The 23,950-nt window shown below is 50.5% G+C and overlaps 2 protein-coding genes across 2 annotated transcripts in view; both read right to left on the reverse strand.

The window, feature by feature from the left end:
• The window catches only part of LOC115650881 (gastricsin-like), a 22,789-nt gene extending 19,452 nt beyond the window's left edge, over positions 1-3,337 (reverse strand). Inside the window, exon 1 of the mRNA XM_030561432.1 lies at positions 3,255-3,337. The gene's annotated coding sequence lies outside the window, so the exon portion shown is untranslated. The remainder of the gene's footprint in view (positions 1-3,254) is intronic.
• FRS3 (fibroblast growth factor receptor substrate 3) lies at positions 2,594-22,649 on the reverse strand. Its single transcript, XM_030561430.1, has 7 exons — positions 22,562-22,649; positions 12,086-12,223; positions 10,866-10,954; positions 9,904-10,090; positions 6,871-7,032; positions 6,109-6,266; positions 2,594-4,174 (listed from the first exon to the last, which is right to left on the reverse strand). The coding sequence occupies exons 3-7, from the start codon at positions 10,929-10,931 to the stop codon at positions 3,251-3,253; spliced, it is 1,497 nt and encodes a 498-aa protein (XP_030417290.1). The 5' UTR covers positions 10,932-10,954; positions 12,086-12,223; positions 22,562-22,649; the 3' UTR covers positions 2,594-3,250.
• Positions 22,650-23,950: the final 1,301 nt, after the last annotated feature.

Below are 23,950 nucleotides of genomic sequence, written 5' to 3' on the forward strand. Positions count from 1 at the left end.
CAATACATTCGCTACAGACCAATGAGGAAGTGAGGAAGGGATAAAGGGATTAGAGGACTTGATTTACTGTTGTGGATGTGTGCCAGGTTCCCCACATCCCTAGTAATAACAACAATAAGCTAGATAAAGCAACAAAGTAAAACTATTTCCCCATGTTTATTTCTGCCCCCCCACTGTTCCTCACAACTTCTTGTCAACTGCTGCAAATGGACCATTTTCATTACCACTACAAAAAGTTTCTCTCTCCTGCTGGTAACAGCTCACCTTAATTGATAGCTCTCGTTAGAGTGAGTATGGTAACACCCATTGTTTCATATTCTCTGTGTATGTGTGTGTGTTATATATATATATATCTTCCTACTGTATCTTCCACTGCATGCATCTGAAGAAGTGGGCTGTAGCCCACGAAAGCTTATGCTCAAATACATTTGTTAGTCTCTAAGGTGCCACAAGTCCTCCTCGTTCTTTTTGCGGATACAGACTAACATGGCTGCTACTCTGAAAACAGTCCTGTGGCACCTTATAGACTAACAGATGTATTGGAGCATAAGCTTTCGTGGGTGAATACCCACTTTATCAGATGTCTGATGAAGTGGGTATTCACCCACGAAAGCTTATGATCCAATACATCTGTTAGTCTATAAGGTGCCACAGGACTCTTTGTTGCTTTTTACAGATCCAGACTAACACAACTACCCCTCTGATACTTGACACTAAGCTAGATAGTTCATCATGCCAAATGCTAGCAACAAATTCCTAGAATAGACCCTGATCCGGACTGCAAGTGAAGTCAACGGAAGGACTCAGCAGACTTCAGTGAGTGCTGGACTGGTCCAATGAAGCACTGTAATAGGTAACAATATTTGCCCATAAAAGGGCAATTCAAAGCCCACTGAAGACAGTAGGCGTCTTTCCACTGACTTCGATGGGCTTTGGATCAGGGCCTACATGAATACAGATACATTAATACAGTGCATCTGCAGCATCAGCTGCCATGTAACTAATACATTCGTATTGTGACTTTTAAAGACATTCTGTCAAGATCAAGCATAAATTTGACAAAACCTATATCCTGACTTGTTTTACAATTTTTTTTTTTTTTGGCCTGGATGTTTTGCACATGTCTCAGCTGGGTGAGCAAAACTAGACAAGTCAACTTAAATTCTGCAGTTGGTCAGTTTCAGCTAAAGATTCTCAGGCATTGTCCAGTGCTGTAATGTCTGAGATGCAAAAGCTGCAAGGGAGGGTGATGTTTAAACCTTAAAAAAAGCCTCTTCATTGGGATTGTTCATGAAAATATTGTTATACGGTTACTTAAAAAGATAATTCTTCCTCACCCTCAATGAAACCTAAATGTGGGGCATAAACTACCTGACAGTTTCCCTATAAATAAAGTCAATTCATATATTAAAAATAATTAGCTTCTGTTACAGAACAAAAGAAAGAGCTGGAGAGAAGCCTGGAAGACAAGAGGCCAAAGGCCTGCCAAAACTCACTGCCTTCTGAAGGTAGTGGTGGTGTTTAGTATTTGTAATGCAGACACCAAGCCAATGAGAAGAATCATAGCTCTGCAAATGGTGGACAGCTCCTGACCAGAGGGTAAAGAGATTATATGGATATCCATCAGCTTTACTTATTTGTAGGGCTGTGACTACATTCCTTGCCATTGCTCCTAAAAGGCTCACTTTTCAAAGCAGCACTACAGCACCGAAAAGAAGTTGGGTTTGTTAGCACTGGAAGAATCTCAGAAATCGACAGATTAAGCTTGTGACCACTAGGGCCAAGATATAAGCAGATGATCCAGCTTTTCCCCTTCACTGACTTTAGTCTGTTAACAAACCAATGGCAAAGACATCATAGGAAGGTTTGGATGGCTCCATTTGGCAACCCCGAGTGAGCTTTCAGAGAATTGGATGGCACGATTCCAATCCTGCGGGAGAGGGTAAGGGCGTCTCAAAACAATAAGGCAGAAGTCAATATAATTCCAAGAGCTCTTTTACGTCTCACAGAAATGAGAGGGAATAGCAAAGTGGTATCAGTGAATGCCTCATGCTGCAGAGATTGGCGTGGCCTGCAGCAAGTGAAACCATACACAGAATGTCATCCCTGGAACATCCCACAGCGGAAGAGAAGTAGAACGTCATACGCAAGTTTTTTTTTTTTTACAGAAGGGCCTGATGGTTCACATCAAATTCAGCCCTGGGGTAACTGGTTACACCACTCAAAGCCAATGGAGTTACAGTAAAGCTGAATTTAGTCCTTTGAGTCTACAATACAAGGAAACAAGCCATGCATTTAGCCAAAGCACTAGTCAGTTATTTCATGTGGACTCAGTGAAGTATGTGGGAGTAGGCACTGCTCCTTAGATATAACTCCAAGCTTGGTTGCCTTGCAGCTTTGCTCACACTTCTCTGTTTTCTGCACTCACTCCCAGCAGCCCAATACAGTGCATTCTAGGTAACTGAGCTTTGAGTCACAGCTATGCTTTCCTCATTTGTAGTTCCACAAAGCATCTGGATGTAATACATCACCCTTTTCACCATATTCCTCCTGTCTGCCCCCACCCCAAAAAAGGAGGTGAACACCAAGCGGATCCATTTCATGTTGCCACTGGCTTGGCACTTTTAACTTTGATGCAAAAGAACATTTACAAAATAAAATAAATAGATAGAAAAATAAAACAAATAAACAAACCAACAGCTGGAAAACATTTATGAATATCTACAGAAAAGGCAGACAGATACGTACACACCAAGAGCTCCCTGATCCCAAACCTCTAACTCCACTTGCATTCCCAGTTTTTCCCCTGCTCCTACGTTGTTGTTGTTTTTAAAATGCTCCCAATGCTCTCTCCACCCCTCTGCGGTCTTCTCTCCACAGGCTGCCGACATGGATGCCATGAAAGCAGGGGGATTGACCCTGGTCCATGAATGACCTGTTTACATTTATACTCCGCTTGGTGCCGTTTTGAATACTGGCACCGAACAAAATAACTTAAATAAATAAATAAATAAACAAACAAACGAAACTTCTGCTACTCTACAAGGCTTTAGAAACAAATGACATGGGAGGAACAGAGAGAGGCAGGCAGACATTTGTAAAGTCTGCATGCTGGAGCTATCCCAGGATGCTGTATTGAGCAATAGGGTTAACAGGGCGTAGGGGCAATAGAGAACAAAAGTCACGCTACACAATACACTGAAAGGCAGGTACGAAAGCCACAATGCAGTGCTTGCACGCAGGGTTTCCCTTACAGAGGCAAGTCGGTGCTGTTATGCCGAGTTTTCCTTGAAGTCCCATCGTCTCTGGGCAGCGCTCTCTGCAAGTTGGACATGGCTGCTGTCTTTTTAAGGTCAATGACCGCATAGGAGTCCATCCTGCTGGCTGGGTGGGCGGCAGGAAGCGGGGTGCAGGGCACCTGGAGGCTCTGGCGCCCCTTGTGGGGGTCAGCCTCCAGCTCTACCTGGATGTAGTTGAGTTGCCGCTGCTGCTCTGGGCAGGGTCGGCGGAAGTCGAAGCTGAAGACACTAGGTTTGCAGTTGTGGCGGTGCTGCAAGAAGTCATCCCGACGCAGGCCACTGTGCAGTGCCGTGTTCTCTGAGTTCATGTAGTTTTGCAGTGGATCACCTTCGTCTGGCTCAGGGTATCCATTCGGAGAAGGAGTCAGCGCATCCCCAGAGTCCTCGTCCTGCCGCAGCGGCTGGCACTCCCACACAGGAGGCAAGGAAGGCAGGTTCTCATAGTGCAGCAGGGGCGTCCTGCGGTGAGAGCAGCTGTTTAAGCCCAGGTCCTCCCGGGTGAGTTTCAAGCGCCCGCCACGCCGGAGAGACGCACCCCCAGCAGGCAGCAGGCCATTCACATTCTCATATACGCACCTGGGCACGAGGCACTCATCCTTGCACTCGTTGTTGTTGTTAGGGGCGCAGATGTGTCCCCCGCACTCTCGATGGTAACGGCAGGAGCTGTCACGTTTCACCATGTGCCTGTGAACTGGGGCAGGGCCCAGCACAAACTTCACCTCCCCAGGCTGAAGGAAGACCTGGGGGTTTCGGTCCTCCAGAGAGCAGCTGTGGTTCCCGTGCAGAAAAGGAGGGTGGACTTCAGGCAGCGAGTGCATGCAGTGCCGGCCCCTCATCTCCTCCTCACCACTGGTTGTGTTCACATAGGTGTGGGACTGCAGGGAGAGAAGATGTGTTTTAGAGGCAGAGGGTGATGCTGGGGAGGAGGACAATGATAGGAAGAGATCAGAGCCAAAAATACAGGGGGTGGGGATGGGACTGAGTGTGAGTACAGCTGAGAATGTGAGTGGGGAGAGTGAGGGGTCTGGTGGCTGATAAAGTGGGAGGGGGTGAAGGAGGAGGAGTCCTGGTGGCTGAACAAAGTTGGAGGGACAGTGTGCCAAGGAAGTGGGGTGTTAAACTTGACCGAAAGGGATGCAGCTATGATAAAATTATGTTTACACATTGACTGTTGCAAACCAAAACACCCAGCACCTGGAGGCAGGAATGAATTTTGTTTTCTCTCATGGATGTGAATTTAGTTTCTAACGGGCAGGATAAGCAGCAACTTCAATTGTATTCTCCTCACACTGCTCATCTAGAGACTGCCCTGAAGAACTGCAGTTATAAAGGGGAAATAATATGACTCTAAAGCTTCCCCATTAGTCTGGCCTGATTTGGTTCTGCTCATCACTCCCAGAACTCCCCAGCCTCTCCCTTAGGGTCAGAGCCACTATTAATTAGGGGATTGCCGTGTGGACTCTCGGAAGTGCTCTGCTGGTACAGTTATATTGGTATATTACACCAGCAAAGTGCTCCTAGCGTAGACGCAGCTTATACCAGCAAAACTGTGCTTTTGCCAGTCGAGCTTATTCCAAACGCGTGCCCCCCCTAAAAAAAATAAAAAAAATAGCTATACCAGCAAAATTGCAGTTTTGCCAATACAACGACATCTAGAGCAGGGGCTGCTGCCAGTACAGCTTTGTCAGCCAGGGATCACGCGTCATCACACCCTGACTGACATAGCTGTGCTGGCAAAAGTTTGTAGCATGAACTTGCCCTCACAAAGGCTCTTTTCAAACATGAGCAACTTGTACACACGAGATGGTTTAAAACACAATATCTATGACACGTTTTTAAACAGGTCTCAAGTTGAGCTCAAACTCTCATGTGGAGCATATGAATTTCCATCTACACCAGGTGAGATGTCTTCTTGAGTGGTTTATATAAAGTATCCTAGGACACAGAAATGACATGAGAAAGGAGCTCACAACTGCCTAGGTTTGTGTGACTCTGAAGCACCAGCTATCAGACCATGATGGAGACAAGACACTGGGGGTATGTCTTCATTACCTGCCGCATCGGCGGGCAGCGACTGATCCAGCTGGGATCGATTTATTGTGTCTAGTCTAGACGCAATAAATCGATCCCCGAGCCGTCTCCCGTGGACTCCTGTATTCCAGCTTGGTGAGAGGAGCAGGCAGAGTCAACGGGGGAGCAGCAGCAGTCGACTCACTGTAGTGAAGACACCACGGTAAGTCGATCTGAGTACATCGACTTCAGGTACATTATTCATGTAGCTGAAGTTGCATAAATTAGATCGATATTTCCCCCCCAGCCCTGTAGACCAGGGCTGGGTCTAATGGATTGATCTGGTATGATAAATCCTATGAGCCTAAACACAGAGAACAAAGATCAGCTGCCCAAGCAGTGCAGTGGTAGCACAACACCAGGCCAGGGTCTGAGTTTTGGTATCCAGTCTAGCATTTAGCTTGGGGCTGGTAGAGATGTGGAAGCAGCATATACAGTCTCAGGAGGGAATTGCACACTGCTGTCAAACAAGGGGCAGATCATTACTGATGGACCGGGGAAGCTACACCCATCCCTCGCTGCAAGCAGCTATTCCAGCAAGTAGTCACAGGGGTGCAAATTTGCAACAGTGAAACTAAGTAAAACAGCCAAGGAGGAGCAACTGACAAGGTAAGAGGATCTCTGAGCTTCCTTAACGTTGAGCAGATGCATGAGCCTAGCACCCCACAGGAACCCTAGAAGAGAAAAAGACATGCTACGAGTTCCCTGCAGCAATGGAAATCAAGAGACCTGGGATTACCTGCTCATCCAGCCCAATGAGGGCATGTGTGGAGTCCTCCCCAATGGAGGAGTGTCTCAAGCTGTTCATGGAAGGGTGTCGGGCTGTGGAGTAGGATGGGGCTTCCCCAGGGAAGCTGTGGAATCCGTTGGGGAACCCTGGAACAGTGTATCCCAGAGCTGGGGGGACAATTCAGAGAGACATGCTTTAGAGACAGAGCATCATACTGGCCTTGCGTACAGCTGTGGCTGTGGCTGCACCATGGGCCAGCTCCTCATAGGGCCTTATTAAACAGGCGTGCTGGAAAGGCAGAGCCTGCTTGGCTGGGGAAGGCTCCTACCATCTGTACACCATTGTAAATATGCGGGCTAGGCCCTACAGGTTAAATTTACCAGTACTTAAATCACGTCTATGAAAGTGGGAAACAAACACACATTTTTCTAGCTGAGGTTTCCCTTACGAGCCTGCTGATCCCTAAAAAAGCCACTTGGCAGGGCTCCAGCTGGAATCCAACTGGAGTCAGAGAACGAGGTTGATATTTGCAGTTTTGGTTCCCATTTCCTTGGGAACAAGTTACCACATCTGCAGAAGAGTGGGGTTTTAAGCATGCTGCACAGAACATACGTGGACTCAAGGGCCCAGCTCAGAGGCCAGAAAGCTCACAACAGCTGCTTGGGAGAAATGTAGCCTTGGCTGGGGGACCAGCATCCAACACAGAGATAAACTTGGACAAACTTCCTCTACCCCTCCGTTCCCCTGGACCTAGTACTCTGGAAGCCTTACTGTTGGGTGCCTGGAGTGTCCGGGATAGCTCCAGCTCAGTGGAGTGACTGCCCCTAGTCATGACGACTGGCTCCTCCACCACACTGATACTATTACACTGCATTAGGTCCTGCAGCAGATTAAAGATCTCCTCCGCCCTTGAACATTTGAAGGCAAATATCCCTGTGCAAACACAAAGAAGGGGGGTGGGGAGAGACGACAACAATCTTAGTTTAAGAAGAGTGTAGTCTAGTCCTTGGAAAGCAAAAAAATGTAAAATCTGATTGTGTTGTGTTAAACAGAAACTGAATTAACCTGGGGAACTCACTCTCACAGGATAAGGTCACGAGCTTGGCAGGATTCAAAAAGAGATTAGACATTTATATAGGTAATGGGAATATTCACCCTTCCGTTAGATAGCACCCAAATTTGTAAGAGGTATAAACCCTCATGCTTCGGGGTACAAGCCACATACTAAACGCCTGGGGTTAGGAAGTAATTTCCTCTATACACCTGGTGTTACACAACTGCTCATTATGAAGCTTCTTCCATTTTCCTCTAAAGCTCATGGTGCGAGCCAACATTTCAAACAGGATACAAAATTAAACTGACAACTCATCTGACCTTGGTGGGAAAGCCCTGTATTTCTCTACACAAATTTATGATTTACAGGAAAATATTTTGTAAGATATTGTCAATATTTAAACACCCCCTGAGGCAATATTTCTGTATAGTGTATCCTGTTGTTACATCATTAGAAACATAACACCACCATTGCTAGTTGATCCATGAACTGGTGCATCTAATACCAACCTTGCATTAGTTAACTCTGCTGGAGATATGAATGGTATACTGGGTGACAGATGAGATTCTTCACCTGTAATTTCCATTCTTTCTTTTTACCTGGGGCCCGATCCAACTCCCGTTGTCAATAGAGTCTTTCCACTGACTCTAATGGGAATTGGATTGGGCACCTGGAATGCACGTGGAAAGGAGGAGCAACTGCACCCCACTTTTAAAATGTATCAGATTAAACGGTGGCTCCCCAGATAAATAGTTTGACCAATAGCCAGTGCGTGCAGAACTAACCAATCACATGCTGGTGCGCACACACATGAATGCACAAAAGCCATAGCAACAAGGACAACAGCATGGCAACAGTTGCTGCTACTCTGAAGAAAAATTTGAAAAATATTCTTGCCAGAAAATATATGCATCCATCTTATTCATCGGGGCTAGGGAGGAATGATCCGAGTAAAATTAATTAAGTGAGAAAGCCTCCTAAGAGCAGGAAAAGAAGCAGAGGAAATATACGCAGATCAAAACAGTATGGCTTCCATACAATTTAGCTTTGCATACAGAGGACATGGATGACTTAGCCTGTGCCCTCTGAAAGCTCTCTTTGTAGGTGAAGAGTGAATAACTCTACTATATCTATGCTATCTAGAGCTCCATGGAAAACCCAAATAAACGTAACAACATTCCAACGACTGATCTGAATCCTGCAAAAGGCAAAGTAGACACACACAAAAAGACACAGGTCCAACCCTGCTGACAACCGATAAGCATGGAATTCCACTAAAGGCAAATCCTGTTTATATAAATATTATAAAAGAGTAGCACATAGCATTGTAAATGCACACAGTACTTTATAAACAGACACAGAACATGTGGATGTGGACTTCATTCAGATAGCAGAGGACTTTTCAACACACGATGCTAATTGGGGGACATAGCCTGATTTTTTTTTCTTTTGCTGTGTGCCAAGAATATGCTCATCTCTTTAAAGTAATATACAGATAATCCTTATGCCAAGAAACTTACAGTTTAACAGGCAGCATGGTGTAGTGGGAACCAGGAAACATAGGCTCTATTCCCAGTTCTGCCACTGACTGAATGGTGTGTTCTTGGGTGAGTCATGTCATCTCTGTGCTTCAGTTTCCCCCTAAGTAAAAAATAGGGCACTTTTGGAACCACCCTCCCCCCACATTGCAAAGTGCTGCGGGATCAATGGATAAAAAACAGTAAAGTAGTCGTACTGCTAAACAAGGCAGACAGAGAAGACAGAATGCACTGGAAAGACCAGAACAGAGGAGGACAGGATTTTTTAAAAACTAACATTGACTCACTTTTTGGGGTCATTGCGGAATAACCAAGCCTTTTAGAAGGGACCTAAACGAAGACAGAGCAGAGGCTTGGCAGACAGTAGTACAAAGGACACAGATGATGACATGCATGCAAAAGCAAGTATCTGAAGTTGAAACATGCCTAGGAAACCAGAGCCAACAGCCTCACCCTTGCAAAAAGCACCATGGGGGACCTTGGTTTCACGTCCCATAGAAAGGTGGCTTTCTAGCACCTCCTCAGTACCAACACAGAAGAGTAAGCCCACAGAATCACTAACTTCTTCTGCCACCGGGGTTTTCCTTAATCATCTCTGATCCAATTGAAACCCCACTCCAAAACTGCTTACCTTAAGATATAATGAGAGCCAATTCTAGAAGTAGCAAAGAATCCTGTGGCACCTTATAGACTAACAGACGTTTTGGAGCATGAGCTTTCGTGGGTGAATACCCACTTCCTCAGATGCATGCATCTGAGGAAGTGGGTATTCACCCACGAAAGCTCATGCTCCAAAACGTCTGTTAGTCTATAAGGTGCCACAGGATTCTTTGCTGCTTTTACAGATCCAGACTAACACGACCCTCTGATACAATTCTAGAAGTATTTCTCCATGCTGGGCATTAATAAGGCAATAGCCTAATTACTTTAACTCTATAAACAAGTGAGCCACAATAAGGCACAAGAGTGATACCACATGATAGCGCTGCCCTCAGTTACAAGCTTCCAACATTAATGTCTTAGTTGGGAGTATTAAATACACATGCAAACACACTACAGTCCCTAGGGGTGCACTATCGCTAGTGAATGTGAAGCAGGGTATAAAGCAGGTTTCCCAGATGTAATAAGCAGGGGAGGAATGAGCACCAAGCAGTTACAGCATTCTGCAACTGAAAGCTTTAGACAGGTTTGTTCCCCCAAAAGACATGACACCTTGTCCGGTCTGGCAGCGGCGTCCGCTCTCGAAGGAGAAGAGGTTGGAGTCATAGCCATAGCGGCGCAGGCAAAGGTATGGCCACCTGACAGCATCGCGCTTGTGTGTGTGCAAGATGAGCTCCATCTGCGTTAGCTCCATAATCCCAGATCCCAGGGCGTTACCCTCATCATCGACGTTTGTTACCTGCAGAGGCACCAAAGCTCACATCAGGAGGCTCAACACAGGAGATGTGACAGATGTAAGTTTGCCTGGAAGCCCCAGCACACTCTCTCCCTTGACTCATTAACATGCCATGCTCTTGGATGACAGGGGGAGGTCATTTGGGTGTGAATTCATTGCTGGTGAAAGGTGCGACATGGACAGCCCTGAAAACTGCAGCTCCACACCAGCTCAGCTAATGTGCCTCAACACAGGCATGCGGGGGACACCCTTGAGTGGGAAGAGGAGTTCAGTATCTCCAATTCTTGGTCTCTCTGTTAAGACTGTCAAATGGTTCAACCACTGCCAGCTGTACTGCTGCTTTTACAAGGTGGAGACCTGTTTACAGCCAATTAGGCTGAAACACACGAACTCATTTCACACAAGCCACCAAATGGCTACCATATGGTGATAACTTTTGATGCCCACTGACTTGGGCCCAATTTGAAAGGTTCCACAACACGAGAGCCATCCAATTTTCCCTTCTCATTGCATCTGTTTCTTCTCTGGCACTGGGAGATTGAATCTCGATGCCAATGCAAATCCTTCTACACGACAGAGGGTGGAACCAGCAAGCAGGGGAGTCCCTGCTTAAAAATTAGCAACACATTTGGAAATCTTTCCCCATAGAAGAATTTCCCCATAAGAGAAAGGGCTTTAATGCGTAGGTTCCATGAAATTTGGATTATACTTTGCAGGCCTTGATTCCCAGCGGCTGCTGTCAATTGCAGAGCTTTCCCTCTAGGATAAAGGGTATTACCTTAAACTTGGTGGGGTGGTTGTCTGGGACACTGTCTCTGCACAGGTAGCTGTAGCAGCTCCCCATGACGTTAGCATACCAGGTGAGCCCTAGAGTGAGGGTGCAGGAGAAGAAAAAAAAACAGAGGATAAGGGCACAATTTCATTTGCACTTTTGATCCATAATTATTGTTTCATCCCAACCAATGACCCAGGCTTTTAGAGTGGTGGAGCAAAGGCAGGGATGGCTCAATGGAGCCCTGGAAGTCTACTGGATGTTAAATGCCCTCAAGGATAAGGGGAGTGGGTCTGCATGCCAGGGTGCAATGCCACAGGCAGGCCACATAGTGCACATACACATCACATGATTTTTCTAATAGAAGAATATTTTCATAGTTATCCATCTATCGAGCAACAAACAGTGAATGTGATACAATCGGACTATGGAAGCTGTTCATAAAACAAAGTTACTCTGGAGTTTTGGCACCAACTACCCATTTTATGACTACTCCCAATGAGGAAGGATTCCTTAAGCACTAGCCAGGTCTACACTAGGAGTGTTTCACCAGTACAGCTATCCTGGGAGGGTATAGCAGCAAAGCACTTCTTGTGTGAAAACAGCGTAGACAAGCGAAAGCACAATCTTGCCACTATAATTATGTGAGGGCTAGGGATCACAACCCTGACCAACAAAGCCATGCCACCAAGAGTTTGTAGTGTAAATCAGTGGTTCTAAACCATTTGGGGCTCAGGACCCATTTGTAAATGTTTATGGCCTGTTGTAAATAGTCTGGGGGTGGAGATCCTGAAGGGTTTCGGTCAGGTCCTGCCCAGCACTCACCCTACAGTGGGTTGCAACTCCACATTACAACCTTCAGGGTTGCAGCGCCACACAGATTTGGCCCCGCCCTCCGATGACCAAATTTGCATGAGTGGAGTTGTGACCTGGCTCATGGGGTTGCAGTGCCACTCACTCAAATTTGTCCCATCCATGACAGCTGGGCCAAACCTGAGTGTCGCTCAGATGCCCAAAGTTGCAGTGCATGGAGGCAAGCCCAGCTAGTCCTGTGGGACAGAAGCCAAAGCCATGCAACCCTTTGAAACATTCTGGCGACCCAATTTTGGGTCTTGACCCTCGGGCTGAGAAACGCTGGCGTAGACCTAGCCTTTGTGCAGTGCCTTTGAGATAATCCGAGAGGACAGAAGAAAGTTCGTAACTCTTTAGTCTCACTTGATTCTTACCCAGTTGAGGCCATTAGGTGTTTTTTTAAGGGCGGGGAGGGATTCCCACTTTATTCCCACAGTCCTCTGCTGAGTGTCATGGTAACCAAGATGTCAAGAAGTCACCTAGAGTTCCGTAGAAACTGTCCCATGTTTCACCTGACAAGAATCCAATCAAAGAGAATGGCAGAGAAAAGAAAGACAGAGAGCTAGTTTTTTTTAATCATCTCTCTATTAGTCTTTCTAAAAAGTTAAGGAAAACTTACATTTATAAATTATTGCTTTAATTTAAGTTTATGTAACACACTGCATGGACAAATACAGCGGGGACCTGACAAGTAAAAAACACTTTGGGGGTAAATTAGAACGTAGGTGTAAACAGATCAATCCAGAACTCACTGGGCGAGCAAACTGAGAGGTCGGTCAACAGGAAATGCAACTAGCATTTGCTTACTCCCTCCTATTGGCTGCTTTTTTCCCCGCATTCCTCTCTTGTTTTGTAAGTTACACTGCCTTTGCCTGTTCAGCACAAGGTTCCCTCCTTTGCTATTTACATCCATTTTCCACCCAGCAAATGTCATTGTTGAATTTGGCACAGATGTTCACAGGAGTTATACCATTTACAGCAGAAGGAACAATGCCTGCAAAGCATTTTCAAATACACCAAACACGTGTGCAGCTATTAAGGAATTAACTCAACACCGTTCATTAATGAAGTGGGGCTGGAAATGCAGACGGGCAAATGAAATTTCAGACAAAGAACACAAGCAACTTTCTTTTCACTGGGCAATTTTGGACAACTAATCTCCAGAAATAAGACAAATTTTGTCTCAATTATGAGATCCTGATCCATTACTGGGTGTCCGAGGCACTACTGCAGTATAAATAAATTATAATACTAGTAAGCAGCATCAAAGATACTAGAAATCACATGCATCTGCTGCTTTAGGAATCTGTATGCATCTGACTTAGATAGAAGGTTCCTAACAAGGTTCAGAGAGCAAGAAGGTACAGAAGCCTGTGGACAAACAACACAATAGCTATTCTATTTCGGATCATAAAAGGAACAAATTCCAGATATACACAAAACCAAACAACTATTCAGTACTTGTCAGAGAATGCAAGTGCCTAGTGTACAGGAAATGCACGTACTAGTAATAGGAAAAACTGGCATTACAGACTTTAGTTTACTGAATTCAAAGTAAACTCGGGGCACTAGAATCAGAACCAGTCACTACCAAAGGACGCCTCGTGTTAATTATCTAGTAGTCCAAGGAGTGAGAGAGTAAAACTGTATGGATAACTAGCCTGACATTACAAGAGTAAATGAAATGAAGATGCTATTGAAAATTTCAAGCTCTGGCACATCATCAGTTTCATCATCAGTCACTCCAGCTTAGCAACAGTTCAGAGACAAAGATGATTCTCCTGGGCAAAAGCAGTATCCTCAAGCCCACATGTCTAGGCTGTGGCAGTGACCATGTATAGCTAGCACATTTCCACCATTACAGTTATAAATAATATCCCATTAGCCTCCTCTGTACATAGAGCAGAATCAAGTCTGACAGAGTTTTCTCCTTCCTTATCCATACCTGGGTATTGCTATCACACCTCTGAAACACTGCCTCTGCTGCTACTGCCCCAGTCCTACCTCTGATGAATCCTCATCCCAATCTACACTTAAAACCTAAGTTGACATGGCTACAGCACTGACACCCCTGGGCTCTGCAGTTCTACTGAACTAACCCCTCAGTGTAGATGCGGAAGCATTCTTCTGTTGAGTAGCTACTATTGCTCAAGGAGGTGGAGTTACTCCAGTGACAGAAAAAACCCTTCTGTCACTGCAGTGTACATCTATGCTCCAGGATTGTAGCAGTATAGCTGCCGCACAAGTTATGCCACTGTACCCCCTGCAGAGTAGACACACATTAAGTTTCTTCTCAACTTCATTATTACAATGACTTTCTCAATGGCTTTTCTTTGTCCCAGCTCCCACAACTCCAGAAAATGCAATATTCTGCAGCCTGCATCTTACAGCCAATACATTCACATCGTCCTCAACGCTGAATAACTCCATAGGTTCATGACTCAGTTCAAAATTGGCCTCATTTGTAAAACCCTCCATGAACTTGCTCCAGCAGACCTCACAGACGTTGCCCACTAATCTAGCATCAGCCTCCTCTCTGTCTTTCAACTAATCTGGTCACTGCTGGCACACGGAGCCTTCTCCTCTGCAACTCCTGCCACTACCAACATCCTCCCCCCCCACACTATATCAATTCTCCATCCTATTTTAAATTTCAGTAGAAAACTTCAACCTTTTCCTTTGCCTCTTTGTTTTTCTCTCCCTCTACTAGTATTTCTGTCACTCGGTTCTTTGGCTCTGTAAAATGTTTGGGAGTGTTATGGGCTTCCACTGAAAGGCTGTAAGGCTCAGAACTGAAAAAATGAGATTATAAAACTACTCATGTAATGATCTTTGCAGATTCCCTACTCAACTAGTCATTACAGACAATGCCTTGTTGCTGACTATTTTAGCTGTATCCATTTGGTGCAGATACCTAGATTCTTGAGACTCTGCTCTTCATAGAATCATAGACTTTAAGGTCAGAAGGGACCATTATGATCATCTAGTCTGACCTCTGCACAACGCAGGCCACAGAATTTCAATGAGCAATCCTTTAAAAACATGCCTTTTTCTGACTATGCTACACATCCAGATCATATCCTAGTTGACCAAAACAACTTATCTGCAACTGGAAGAAATCCACAAGCCAGTCTATCCCAGTGGGACATTTTTAGGAAATGTTTCATATTGACTAAAATGTATTTTAAACATCACTTTCTACAAGACAGTGGAAAGAACTCAAGCACCCTCCTTATTTACTGCCTGCCTACAAACTGTACACACACAAGTGCTTCAAAGCTCTTTCTGAGCTTCCATCATCCAGATCCCTTTGCCCACACCAGCTGCTCCAGTCATCTGCTGAAATCCCCCATAGCTTATACACAAGCGAAGCAAAATGCTGCTATCCTTTGTTAAAGGCCCAGACGTCAGTTGCGTCTTTGGCATATTAATATCTACAATACCATTTCTCATGGTTTCTTGCTCATCATGCTTAATTGGCTGTGCTTTCCAGGGGAAATGAAACCAGCGAGCAGTCCTAGCCCTATGCACACCTGTGATTGTCTGAGTCAGTGACAGTGCGTCTATACTGTAGCTGGAAATGTGCCTCTCAACTCTGCTTGAGTTAGCATGCTAAAAATAGCAAGATGGACAGTTGCGGCCGAGGGAGCAGCTTGGGCTAGCCACCCCAGCTCGTACCCACAGGGTCGGGAGGATTTGGACGCAGGTAGCTACCCAGAATTGCTACCTGTGAGGCGCTATTCCCAGCATATTAGCTCAGGCGGAGCTAGCACCCCCAGCTGGGAGGCTCTCTCCCAGCTACATACCCTAACATGAGAACTGCCTGCAGCCAAGGGATGGGAGTATTCTCAAAAAGATACAAGGCTCCATGGTTGTCAAAAGGCCTAAGGCAGGACATATCTCATTTTCTATCTTACTGTGAGGGATAGATTCTGAAATCACAGCTGGCAAATTTTTTTGTGATACTCCTGTCAATAAAGGTGGAGATTTTCAAATGCAAGAACTGGGAACTGGGCACCAAACTCCCATTAACTTTCCATGGAAGTTGGATGCCTAACTCCTGTTTCCACCTTAGAAAATATCTTTTAAGCGTTTTTTAAAAACCAAAGAACGGAAAGTCATCCACATACAAAACTCCATCCTCTCCAGCTCATATCTTGGTTCTTCTTATTGAGTGTCTCGGTGCATAGCTCAACTCTTCGATTCCCTTTGGCCTACCAAAGGTGTGAATTTGGTGGTCGCCTCCAGAACTCTGACAGCACCAAACACTCTCCAGCAGTATAATTCACAATAGTGCCTTCACCTTCTCCTCCTGTAATCTCTTCCTGTGTTTTTCATATTTTTGATTTTGAGAAATGTGGGTTAAATGTGGGATAATGTGGGTTAAAAACTATCATGTGAAATGATGATAAGGCTCCTTTTTCTGGAGGGTGGTAGATGAGAAATAATCTAATCTTCATTTTAGAATGACATTTTTTAAAGTTTTACACAAAGATGACAATTTTAGGCAGAGGCTGATAATTTCTCCAAGGAGCTTACAAATAAAAATGCACTTCTAACTCAAATGAGCTGATATGCACTGTGTATTGCATCTCCACTGCTAATCTACTGCACTGCTTTGTTCGGTTTCCTAAGTGATTATAGACCCTATGTTTATGTGCAGCACACAGGTGGGGAGCGCCTATCACTCCTCATTATCAGCACTGGATGCATAACACCAAATTGAAAGCTTTTGGTTTGCAAGCTGACTGACAGACAGCATTGTACATTTCAGGGAATACCCTTCCAATTGGCACAGCACTACCAGCAGAGACCATGTTAGACAGAAACCTGCCCTGGAGCTAAATGTTAATAAAACACAGGCTTTCAGGAGTCTTTAACCCTATTTATTGTGTCTTCATATCCCAATCTGGAGATTGCCTACCCTGTGGGTATATCTACATTGCAATCTTGCCTACCTACTGTAGCACAGCTGCAGCCTGCATGAAAGGCAATGCTTAATCCAGCCATTTGTTTCTGGAAACAAGGCACATCACTCCCAAGTTCAAAAATTTTCACTGCCTTCCTATCCATTAGAATTCAGATCCAAACCTCCCTGTGAGTCTTCATGCTCCTCCATGGACTCCCCCAACCTTGAATTCATCTCTAATTGACAGTTTTCTTCCGCTCTCTGACTATCTCACATTTCTGTCCAACATTCCCTGTCTCTTCACAGCCAGCAGCAGAGACCTCTGTCTCCCTGTGCCCAACTCCTAAAAAGACTCATGTCCATCTAATGGTCTGTTTAATGCAGTATCCTGTACACACCTACTTGCAAATTCCATGTTCTGCTGGAATCTCATGTGCAACATTGCACAACTAGGGCTGCCAGGTGTCCAGTTTTTAACCAGAACACCTGGTCAAAAAGGGACCCTGGTGGCTCTGGTCAGCAGGTCATTAAAAACCTGGCTACGCATGGCTGGCAGGATCCCTACCTGGCACCGCGTGGCTAACGGAAGCAGCGACATGTCCCTCTGGCTCCTAGGTGGAGGGATGGCCAGGTGGGCTCCATGCAGTGCCCCTGCCCCATGCACCAGCTCCATAGCTCCCATTGGCCAGGAACTGCAACCAATGGGAGCTCCGAGGGCGACGCCTGGGGCAGAGGCAGCACGCACTGCACAGGGCCACCTGACCCCCCCTACACCTAGGAGCCAGAGGGACATGTTGCCACTTCCAGGGAGCACCCCCCCCAAGGTGAGCACCACCCAGAGCCCACTCTCTGCACCCCCTCCTGCACTCCAACCCCCTGCTCCAGCCTGGAACCCCCTCCTGACCCAAACTCCCTCCCGAAGCCCATACCCTGCACATGCTCCCACACGCCAACCCCCTCCTGCACCCAAACTCCCACCCAGAGCCCACATCCAAACCCCCTGCCCCAGCCCAGAGCCCCTACCACACCCTGAACCCCTCATTTCTGGCCCCACTCCAGAATCCACATCCCCAGCCCAGAACCTCTCCCATACCTCAACCCCCTGCCACACTCCAAACCCCTCAGCTCCACCCCCCAGCCCAGAGCCTCCTCCCACACCCAAACTCCCTCCCAAAGCCTACACCCCGCACCCACTCCCCTCCGCCCCAACCCAGAGCCCCCGCCCGCACCCTGAACCCCTCATTTCTGGCCTCATCCCAGAACCCACACCCCTATCCAGAGCCTGCACCCCAACCCCTTGCCCCAGCCCAGTGAAAATAAGCGACTGAGTGACGGTGGGGGAGAGCGAGCGACAGAGGGAGGGGTAATGGAGTGAGCACGGGGCGGGGCCTCGGTGATGGGCAAAGCAGATGTGGAGTCCCAGAGAAGGGGCAGGGCGGGGGCAAGGCAAGAGTGTTCAGTTTTGTGTGATTAGAAAGTTGGCAATTCTCCCTTATGTGCAATACATCAGGGAGGCAAACACTATTAATTACATGATTCAAAAAGCAAGAGATTTGAGCAATGACGAGAGAACAGCAAAATTGCCCCTGGATACCACCTTGCATGCAAAAAGCACCATTTGGCACAGGACACCACCAAGTGCCACAGGACATGACCCACGACAAAACCCTTGGCACACAGCACAGTGCAGTCAGTGAGCTCCTCAAATCCATGCTTGATCACACGAGCAACTAGCAAAACTACAGAGGCCTGGAGTGGTGAAAAAGTAGGGAAAGGGCAAGGTTTATCCTATGCCAGTGCCCCAAGCCTGGCTTCGGAAGCAGGATGGATGCCCTAAAGCCCTGGTTTGCTAGGGTCCTGTGTGGCAATTACAAAGGTAAAAAGAGGTGCCAGCGGGGGCCCACTATATTAGTGATAGCACAAAATGAAGCGATTGGCATGTGAGTAAGAAGGGATATTTAATGAGGGGATGCCAGGGATCTTGGAGCATCAGGAGAGGGATGGAAGGGATAATAAATGGGATAGAGTAGCTGATGAAAGGTAGTCAGGTAAATCATGGGGGACTAGACAATGAGGGAAAGGATATTAGGGGGAGGTGTGAGCTCTGTAAAGTGGTAAATTGGGGAGTAAGAAGGGGTAGTCTGGAGGTAGGAGCTGTGAAATAGGATGTTCTGATTGTATAAGGACAGTCCTGATTTTTGGATCTCTCTCTTATATAGGCTCCTATTATCCCCCACTCGCTATCCTGATTTTTCACCCTTGCTGTCTGGTCACCCTACAGTGAAAGTGTATATGGGGTCAGTGGAAGAGGATAATGGGAGGGTGCTGAGGGGGCAGGGGGAGGAGATAACGAGGGGGAGGTGTCAGAGCAGGAGGGGTTGAGAGAGGGAATAACGGGGGTCAGTGCAGGAGGGGTCGGGGGAGGGGATAACGGTGGGTCAGTGCAGGAGGCGCTGGGGGGTCAGGGGAGGGGATAACGGGGGTCAGTGCAGGAGGCGCTGGGGAGCAGGGGGAGGGGATAACGGGGGTCAGTGCAGGAGGTGCTGGGGGGTCAGGGGAAGGGGATAACGGGGGTCAGCGCAGGAGGTGCTGGGGGGTCAGGGGAGGGGATAACGGGGGTCAGCGCAGGAGGTGCTGGGGAGCAGTGGGAGGGGATAACGGGGGTCAGTGCAGGAGGCGCTGGGGAGCAGGGGGAGGGGATAACGGGAGGTCAGTGCAGGAGGTGCTGGGGAGCAGGGGGAGCGGATGATGGGGGTCAGTGCAGGAGGCGCTGGGGGGTCAGGGGAGGGGATAACGGGGGTCAGTGCGGGAGGCGCTGGGGAGCAGGGGGAGGGGATAACGGTGGGTCAGTGCAGGAGGCGCTGGGGGGTCAGGGGAGGGGATAACGGGGGTTAGTGCGGGAGGCGCTGGGGAGCAGGGGGAGGGGATAACGGGGGTCAGTGCAGGAGGTGCTGGGGGGTCAGGGGAAGGGGATAACGGGGGTCAGTGCAGGAGGTGCTGGGGAGCAGGGGGAGGGGATAACGGGGGTCAGAGCAGGAGGCGCTGGGGGGTCAGGGGAGGGGATAACGGGGCTCAGTGCAGGAGGTGCTGGGGGGTCAGGGGAAGGGGATAACGGGGGTCAGTGCAGGAGGTGCTGGGGAGCAGGGGGAGGGGATAACAGGGCTCAGTGCAGGAGGCGCTGGGGGGTCAGGGGAGGGGATAACGGGGCTCAGTGCAGGAGGTGCTGGGGAGCAGGGGGAGGGGATAACGGGGGTCAGTGCAGGAGGCGCTGGGGGGTCAGGGGAGGGGATAACGGGGGTCAGTGCAAGAGGCGCTGGGGAGCAGGGGGAGGGGATAACGGGGGTCAGTGCAGGAGGTGCTGGGGAGCAGGGGGAGGGGATAATGGGGGTCAGTGCAGGACATGCTGGGGGGTCAGGGGAGGGGATAACGGGGGTCAGTGCAGGAGGTGCTGGGGAGCAGGGGGAGGGGATAACGGGGGTCAGTGCAGGAGGTGCTGGGGGGCAGGGGGAGGGGATAACGGGGGGTCAGTGCAGGAGGTGCTGGGGAGCAGGGGGAGGGGATAACGGGAGTCAGTGCGGGAGGCGCTGGGGGGTCAGGGGAGGGGATAACGGGGGGGCAGTGCAGGAGGTGCGGGGGAGCAGGGGGAGGGGATAACGGGGGTCAGTGCAGGACATGCTGGGGGGTCAGGGGAGGGGATAACGGGGGTCAGTGCAGGAGGCGCTGGGGGGTCAGGGGAGGGGATAACGGGGGTCAGTGCAGGAGGCGCTGGGGAGCAGGGGGAGGGGATAACGGGGGTCAGCGCAGGACGTGCTGGGGAGCAGGGGGAGAGGATAACGGGGGTCAGTGCAGGAGGTGCTGGGGAGCAGGGGGAGGGGATAACGGGGGTCAGTGCGGGAGGCGCTGGGGAGCAGGGGGAGGGGATAACGGGGGTCAGTGCAGGAGGCGCTGGGGAGTAGGGGGAGGGGATAACGGGGGGGTCAGTGCTGGAGGCGCTGGGGAGCAGGGGGAGGGGATAACGGGGGTCAGCGCAGGAGGCGCTGGGGAGCAGGGGGAGGGGATAACGGGGGTCAGCGCAGGAGGCGCTGGGGAGCAGTGGGAGGGGATAACGGGGGTCAGTGCAGGAGGCGCTGGGGAGCAGGGGGAGGGGATAACGGGGGTCAGTGCAGGAGGCGCTGGGGAGCAGGGGGAGGGGATAACGGGGGTCAGTGCAGGAGGTGCTGGGGAGCAGGGGGAGGGGATAACGGGGTCAGTGCAGGAGGCGCTGGGGGGCCAGGGGAGGGGATAACGGGGGTCAGTGCAGGAGGTGCTGGGGAGCAGGGGGAGGGGATAACGGGAGTCAGTGCGGGAGGCGCTGGGGAGCAGGGGGAGGGGATAACGGGAGTCAGTGCGGGAGGCGCTGTGGAGCAGTGGGAGGGGATAACGGGGGTCAGTGCAGGAGGCGCTGGGGAGCAGGGGGAGGGGATAACGGGGGTCAGTGCAGGAGGCGCTGGGGAGCAGGGGGAGGGGATAACGGGGTCAGTGCAGGAGGCGCTGGGGGGTCAGGGGAGGGGATAACGGGGGTCAGTGCGGGAGGCGCTGGGGAGCAGGGGGAGGGGATAACGGGGGTCAGTGCAGGAGGCGCTGGGGGGTCAGGGGGAGGGGATAACGGGGGTCAGCGCAGGAGGCGCTGGGGAGCAGGGGGAGGGGATAACGGGGGTAAGTGCAGGAGGCGCTGGGGGGGCAGGGGAGGGGATAACGGGGGTCAGTGCAGGAGGTGCTGGGGAGCAGGTGGAGGGGATAACGGGAGTCAGTGCGGGAGGCGCTGGGGAGCAGGGGGAGGGGATAACGGGGGTCAGTGCGGGAGGCGCTGGGGAGCAGGGGGAGGGGATAACGGGGGTCAGTGCGGGAGGCGCTGGGGAGCAGGGGGAGGGGATAACGGGGGTCAGTGCGGGAGGCGCTGGGGAGCAGGGGGAGGGGATAATGGGGGTCAGTGCGGGAGGTGCTGGGGGGTCAGGGGGAGGGGATAACGGGGGTCAGTGCGGGAGGTGCTGGGGGGTCAGGGGGAGGGGATAACGGGGGTCAGTGCGGGAGGCGCTGGGGAGCAGGGGGAGGGGATAATGGGGGTCAGTGCAGGAGGTGCTGGGGAGCAGGGGGAGGGGATAATGGGGGTCAGTGCAGGAGGCGCTGGGGAGCAGGGGGAGGGGATAACGGGGGTCAGTGCAGGAGGTGCTGGGGAGCAGGGGGAGGGGATAACGGGGGTCAGTGCAGGAGGCGCTGGGGGTCAGGGGAAGGGGATAACGGGGGTCAGTGCAGGAGGCGCTGGGGGGTCAGGGGAAGGGGATAACGGGGGTCAGTGCAGGAGGTGCTGGGGAGCAGGGGGAGGGGATAACGGGGGTCAGTGCAGGAGGTGCTGGGGAGCAGGGGGAGGGGATAACGGGGGTCAGTGCAGGAGGTGCTGGGGAGCAGGGGGAGGGGATAACGGGAGTCAGTGCGGGAGGCGCTGGGGGGTCAGGGGAGGGGATAACGGGGGTCAGTGCAGGAGGCGCTGGGGAGCAGGGGGAGGGGATAACGGGGGTCAGCGCAGGAGGTGCCGGGGAGCAGGGGGAGGGGATAACGGGGGTCAGTGCAGGAGGTGCCGGGGAGCAGGGGGAGGGGATAACGGGGGTCAGTGCAGGACGTGCTGGGGTTGTCAGGGGAGGGGATAACGGGGGTCAGTGCAGGAGGTGCTGGGGAGCAGGGGAGGGGATAACGGGGGTCAGTGCAGGAGGCGCTGGGGGGTCAGGGGAGGGGATAACGGGAGGTCAGCGGAAGGGACGGGCCGGGGGGTCGGTGCCAGGGGGACCCCTGGGGGAAGATGCCGGCCGAGGGCCCCAGAGGACGGGGCGGAGTGAGCCGGGGGGCCGGGGGGGGTCCCCGGGAGGGGGCAGGGGCAGGGCGGGGTCTCGGGGCGGGGTCTCTGTACCTGCGGCGCTGCCCGGCTCTGCCGTGCGGGCGCTGAGGGCCGGGTCGGGCCCGCCCCGCCGGCCGGCGCCGTAGGGCCCCGTTCGGGCTCCGGGAGCCGCCAGCGCCGCCGCCTCCCTCCCCCCACCCCAGCTCGGGCCGGGGCCGGGGCCGGCCCGGACTCGGAGCCGCCGGCAGCAGCGAGTCCAGCAGCCGTAGCCTAGAGCGTCTCTCGCTGGGAGGACCCGGCCGGGGCGGCGATGCGGCCGCTAGGTGGCGCTGGAGACACGCGGCTCCGGTCCTCTGGCGGGGGCGGGGCTCCACAGTGAGGCGGGGAGGGGCGGGACCTTGGCGTGGGCAGGGGGAGGAGCTTAGCTGCGGGGCGGGGAGATAGGGCTTCTGGGTGTGGGCGCTCTGGGACTGGGCAGCGTGCGGGGATTTGGGGTCGGGGGCAAGGGAGGGTTTCTAGGGCCAGGGGAGCTGGCCCTGGGGGGCAGAGAGAGGGGGGGAGCTGGGGATCTGGGGGTATGGAAGGAGGGGAGCTGGGGTATCTGGGGGTATGGAAGGAGGGGAGCTGGGGTATTTGGGGGTATGGAAGGAGGGGAGCTGGGGATCTGGGGGTATGGAAGGAGGGGAGCTGGGGTATTTGGGGGTATGGAAGGAGGGGAGCTGGGGTATTTGGGGGGACAAGTAGAGGAGCTGATGCTGAGTTGAAAATTTTTGCACCTAAAGAGAGAAAGCAGCTGGAGGAAGGGGCAGTGCAATGTAAAAACCTCACCCCACCCATCCAGCCACAGCACACCCCACGCCACAACAATGTACATACAGCTCACACACAGGCTTCCCCAACACAGACAAAACCCCATGTGCACTCCCGCCATATACACAAAACAGCCAGCACTCCACACACACTAACCCCACACCCCCCCACACCCCGTTTCAGACAGATCATCCCTTTCTTCTAGCAAATTATTACTACTACCAGTCAAAAACCTCCCTTTGTCCCCATGGATTTAGATGCAGTCAAAAGGTGTGTCCCTGTTTTTCCTCACCATATATCCTGTTTCTAGTTTTCAAATACCTACACACTCCAGTAGCTGCCAGTAATGTTGCAATATTAACATAAAAGAATAATTCATATTAATAAGAGCTCATCCCCACATACCATGGTAAATGCCTTCAGATTAGATAATATTAATTATATTTTTACAATATTCTTCACTTCCTGTACTAAACTGTTCGGTAGTATTGCTGTCTGCTATTAAACAATATCGGAAGTGGCTGTATTTTCCATGGATGTATAGTGATCCCTGAATTGTGTGGTTTGTAAAACACGGGAGGCTCCTGTGTGATGAAAGATGCTGCAGAAATGCAAGGTGATGCCATGTATTAAATCCTAATTTGGTAGGAG

Source organism: Gopherus evgoodei, chromosome 4, assembly GCF_007399415.2.
Source record: "Gopherus evgoodei ecotype Sinaloan lineage chromosome 4, rGopEvg1_v1.p, whole genome shotgun sequence".
NCBI classification, from domain to species: domain Eukaryota; kingdom Metazoa; phylum Chordata; order Testudines; family Testudinidae; genus Gopherus; species Gopherus evgoodei.

What these genes read in the sequence shown, in the direction of transcription:
- FRS3 (XM_030561430.1), bottom strand. Translation starts at nt 10,931, where the DNA reads ATGGGGAGCTGCTACAGCTACCTGTGCAGAGACAGTGTCCCAGACAAC. An exon ending in ACCACCCCACCAAGTTTAAG is followed by an intron (nt 10,091 to 10,865) that starts GTAATACCCTTT and finishes GTGCCTCTGCAG; the next exon opens with GTAACAAACGTCGATGATGA. An exon ending in TCATTGGGCTGGATGAGCAG is followed by an intron (nt 4,175 to 6,108) that starts GTAATCCCAGGT and finishes CTCTCCCTGCAG; the next exon opens with TCCCACACCTATGTGAACAC.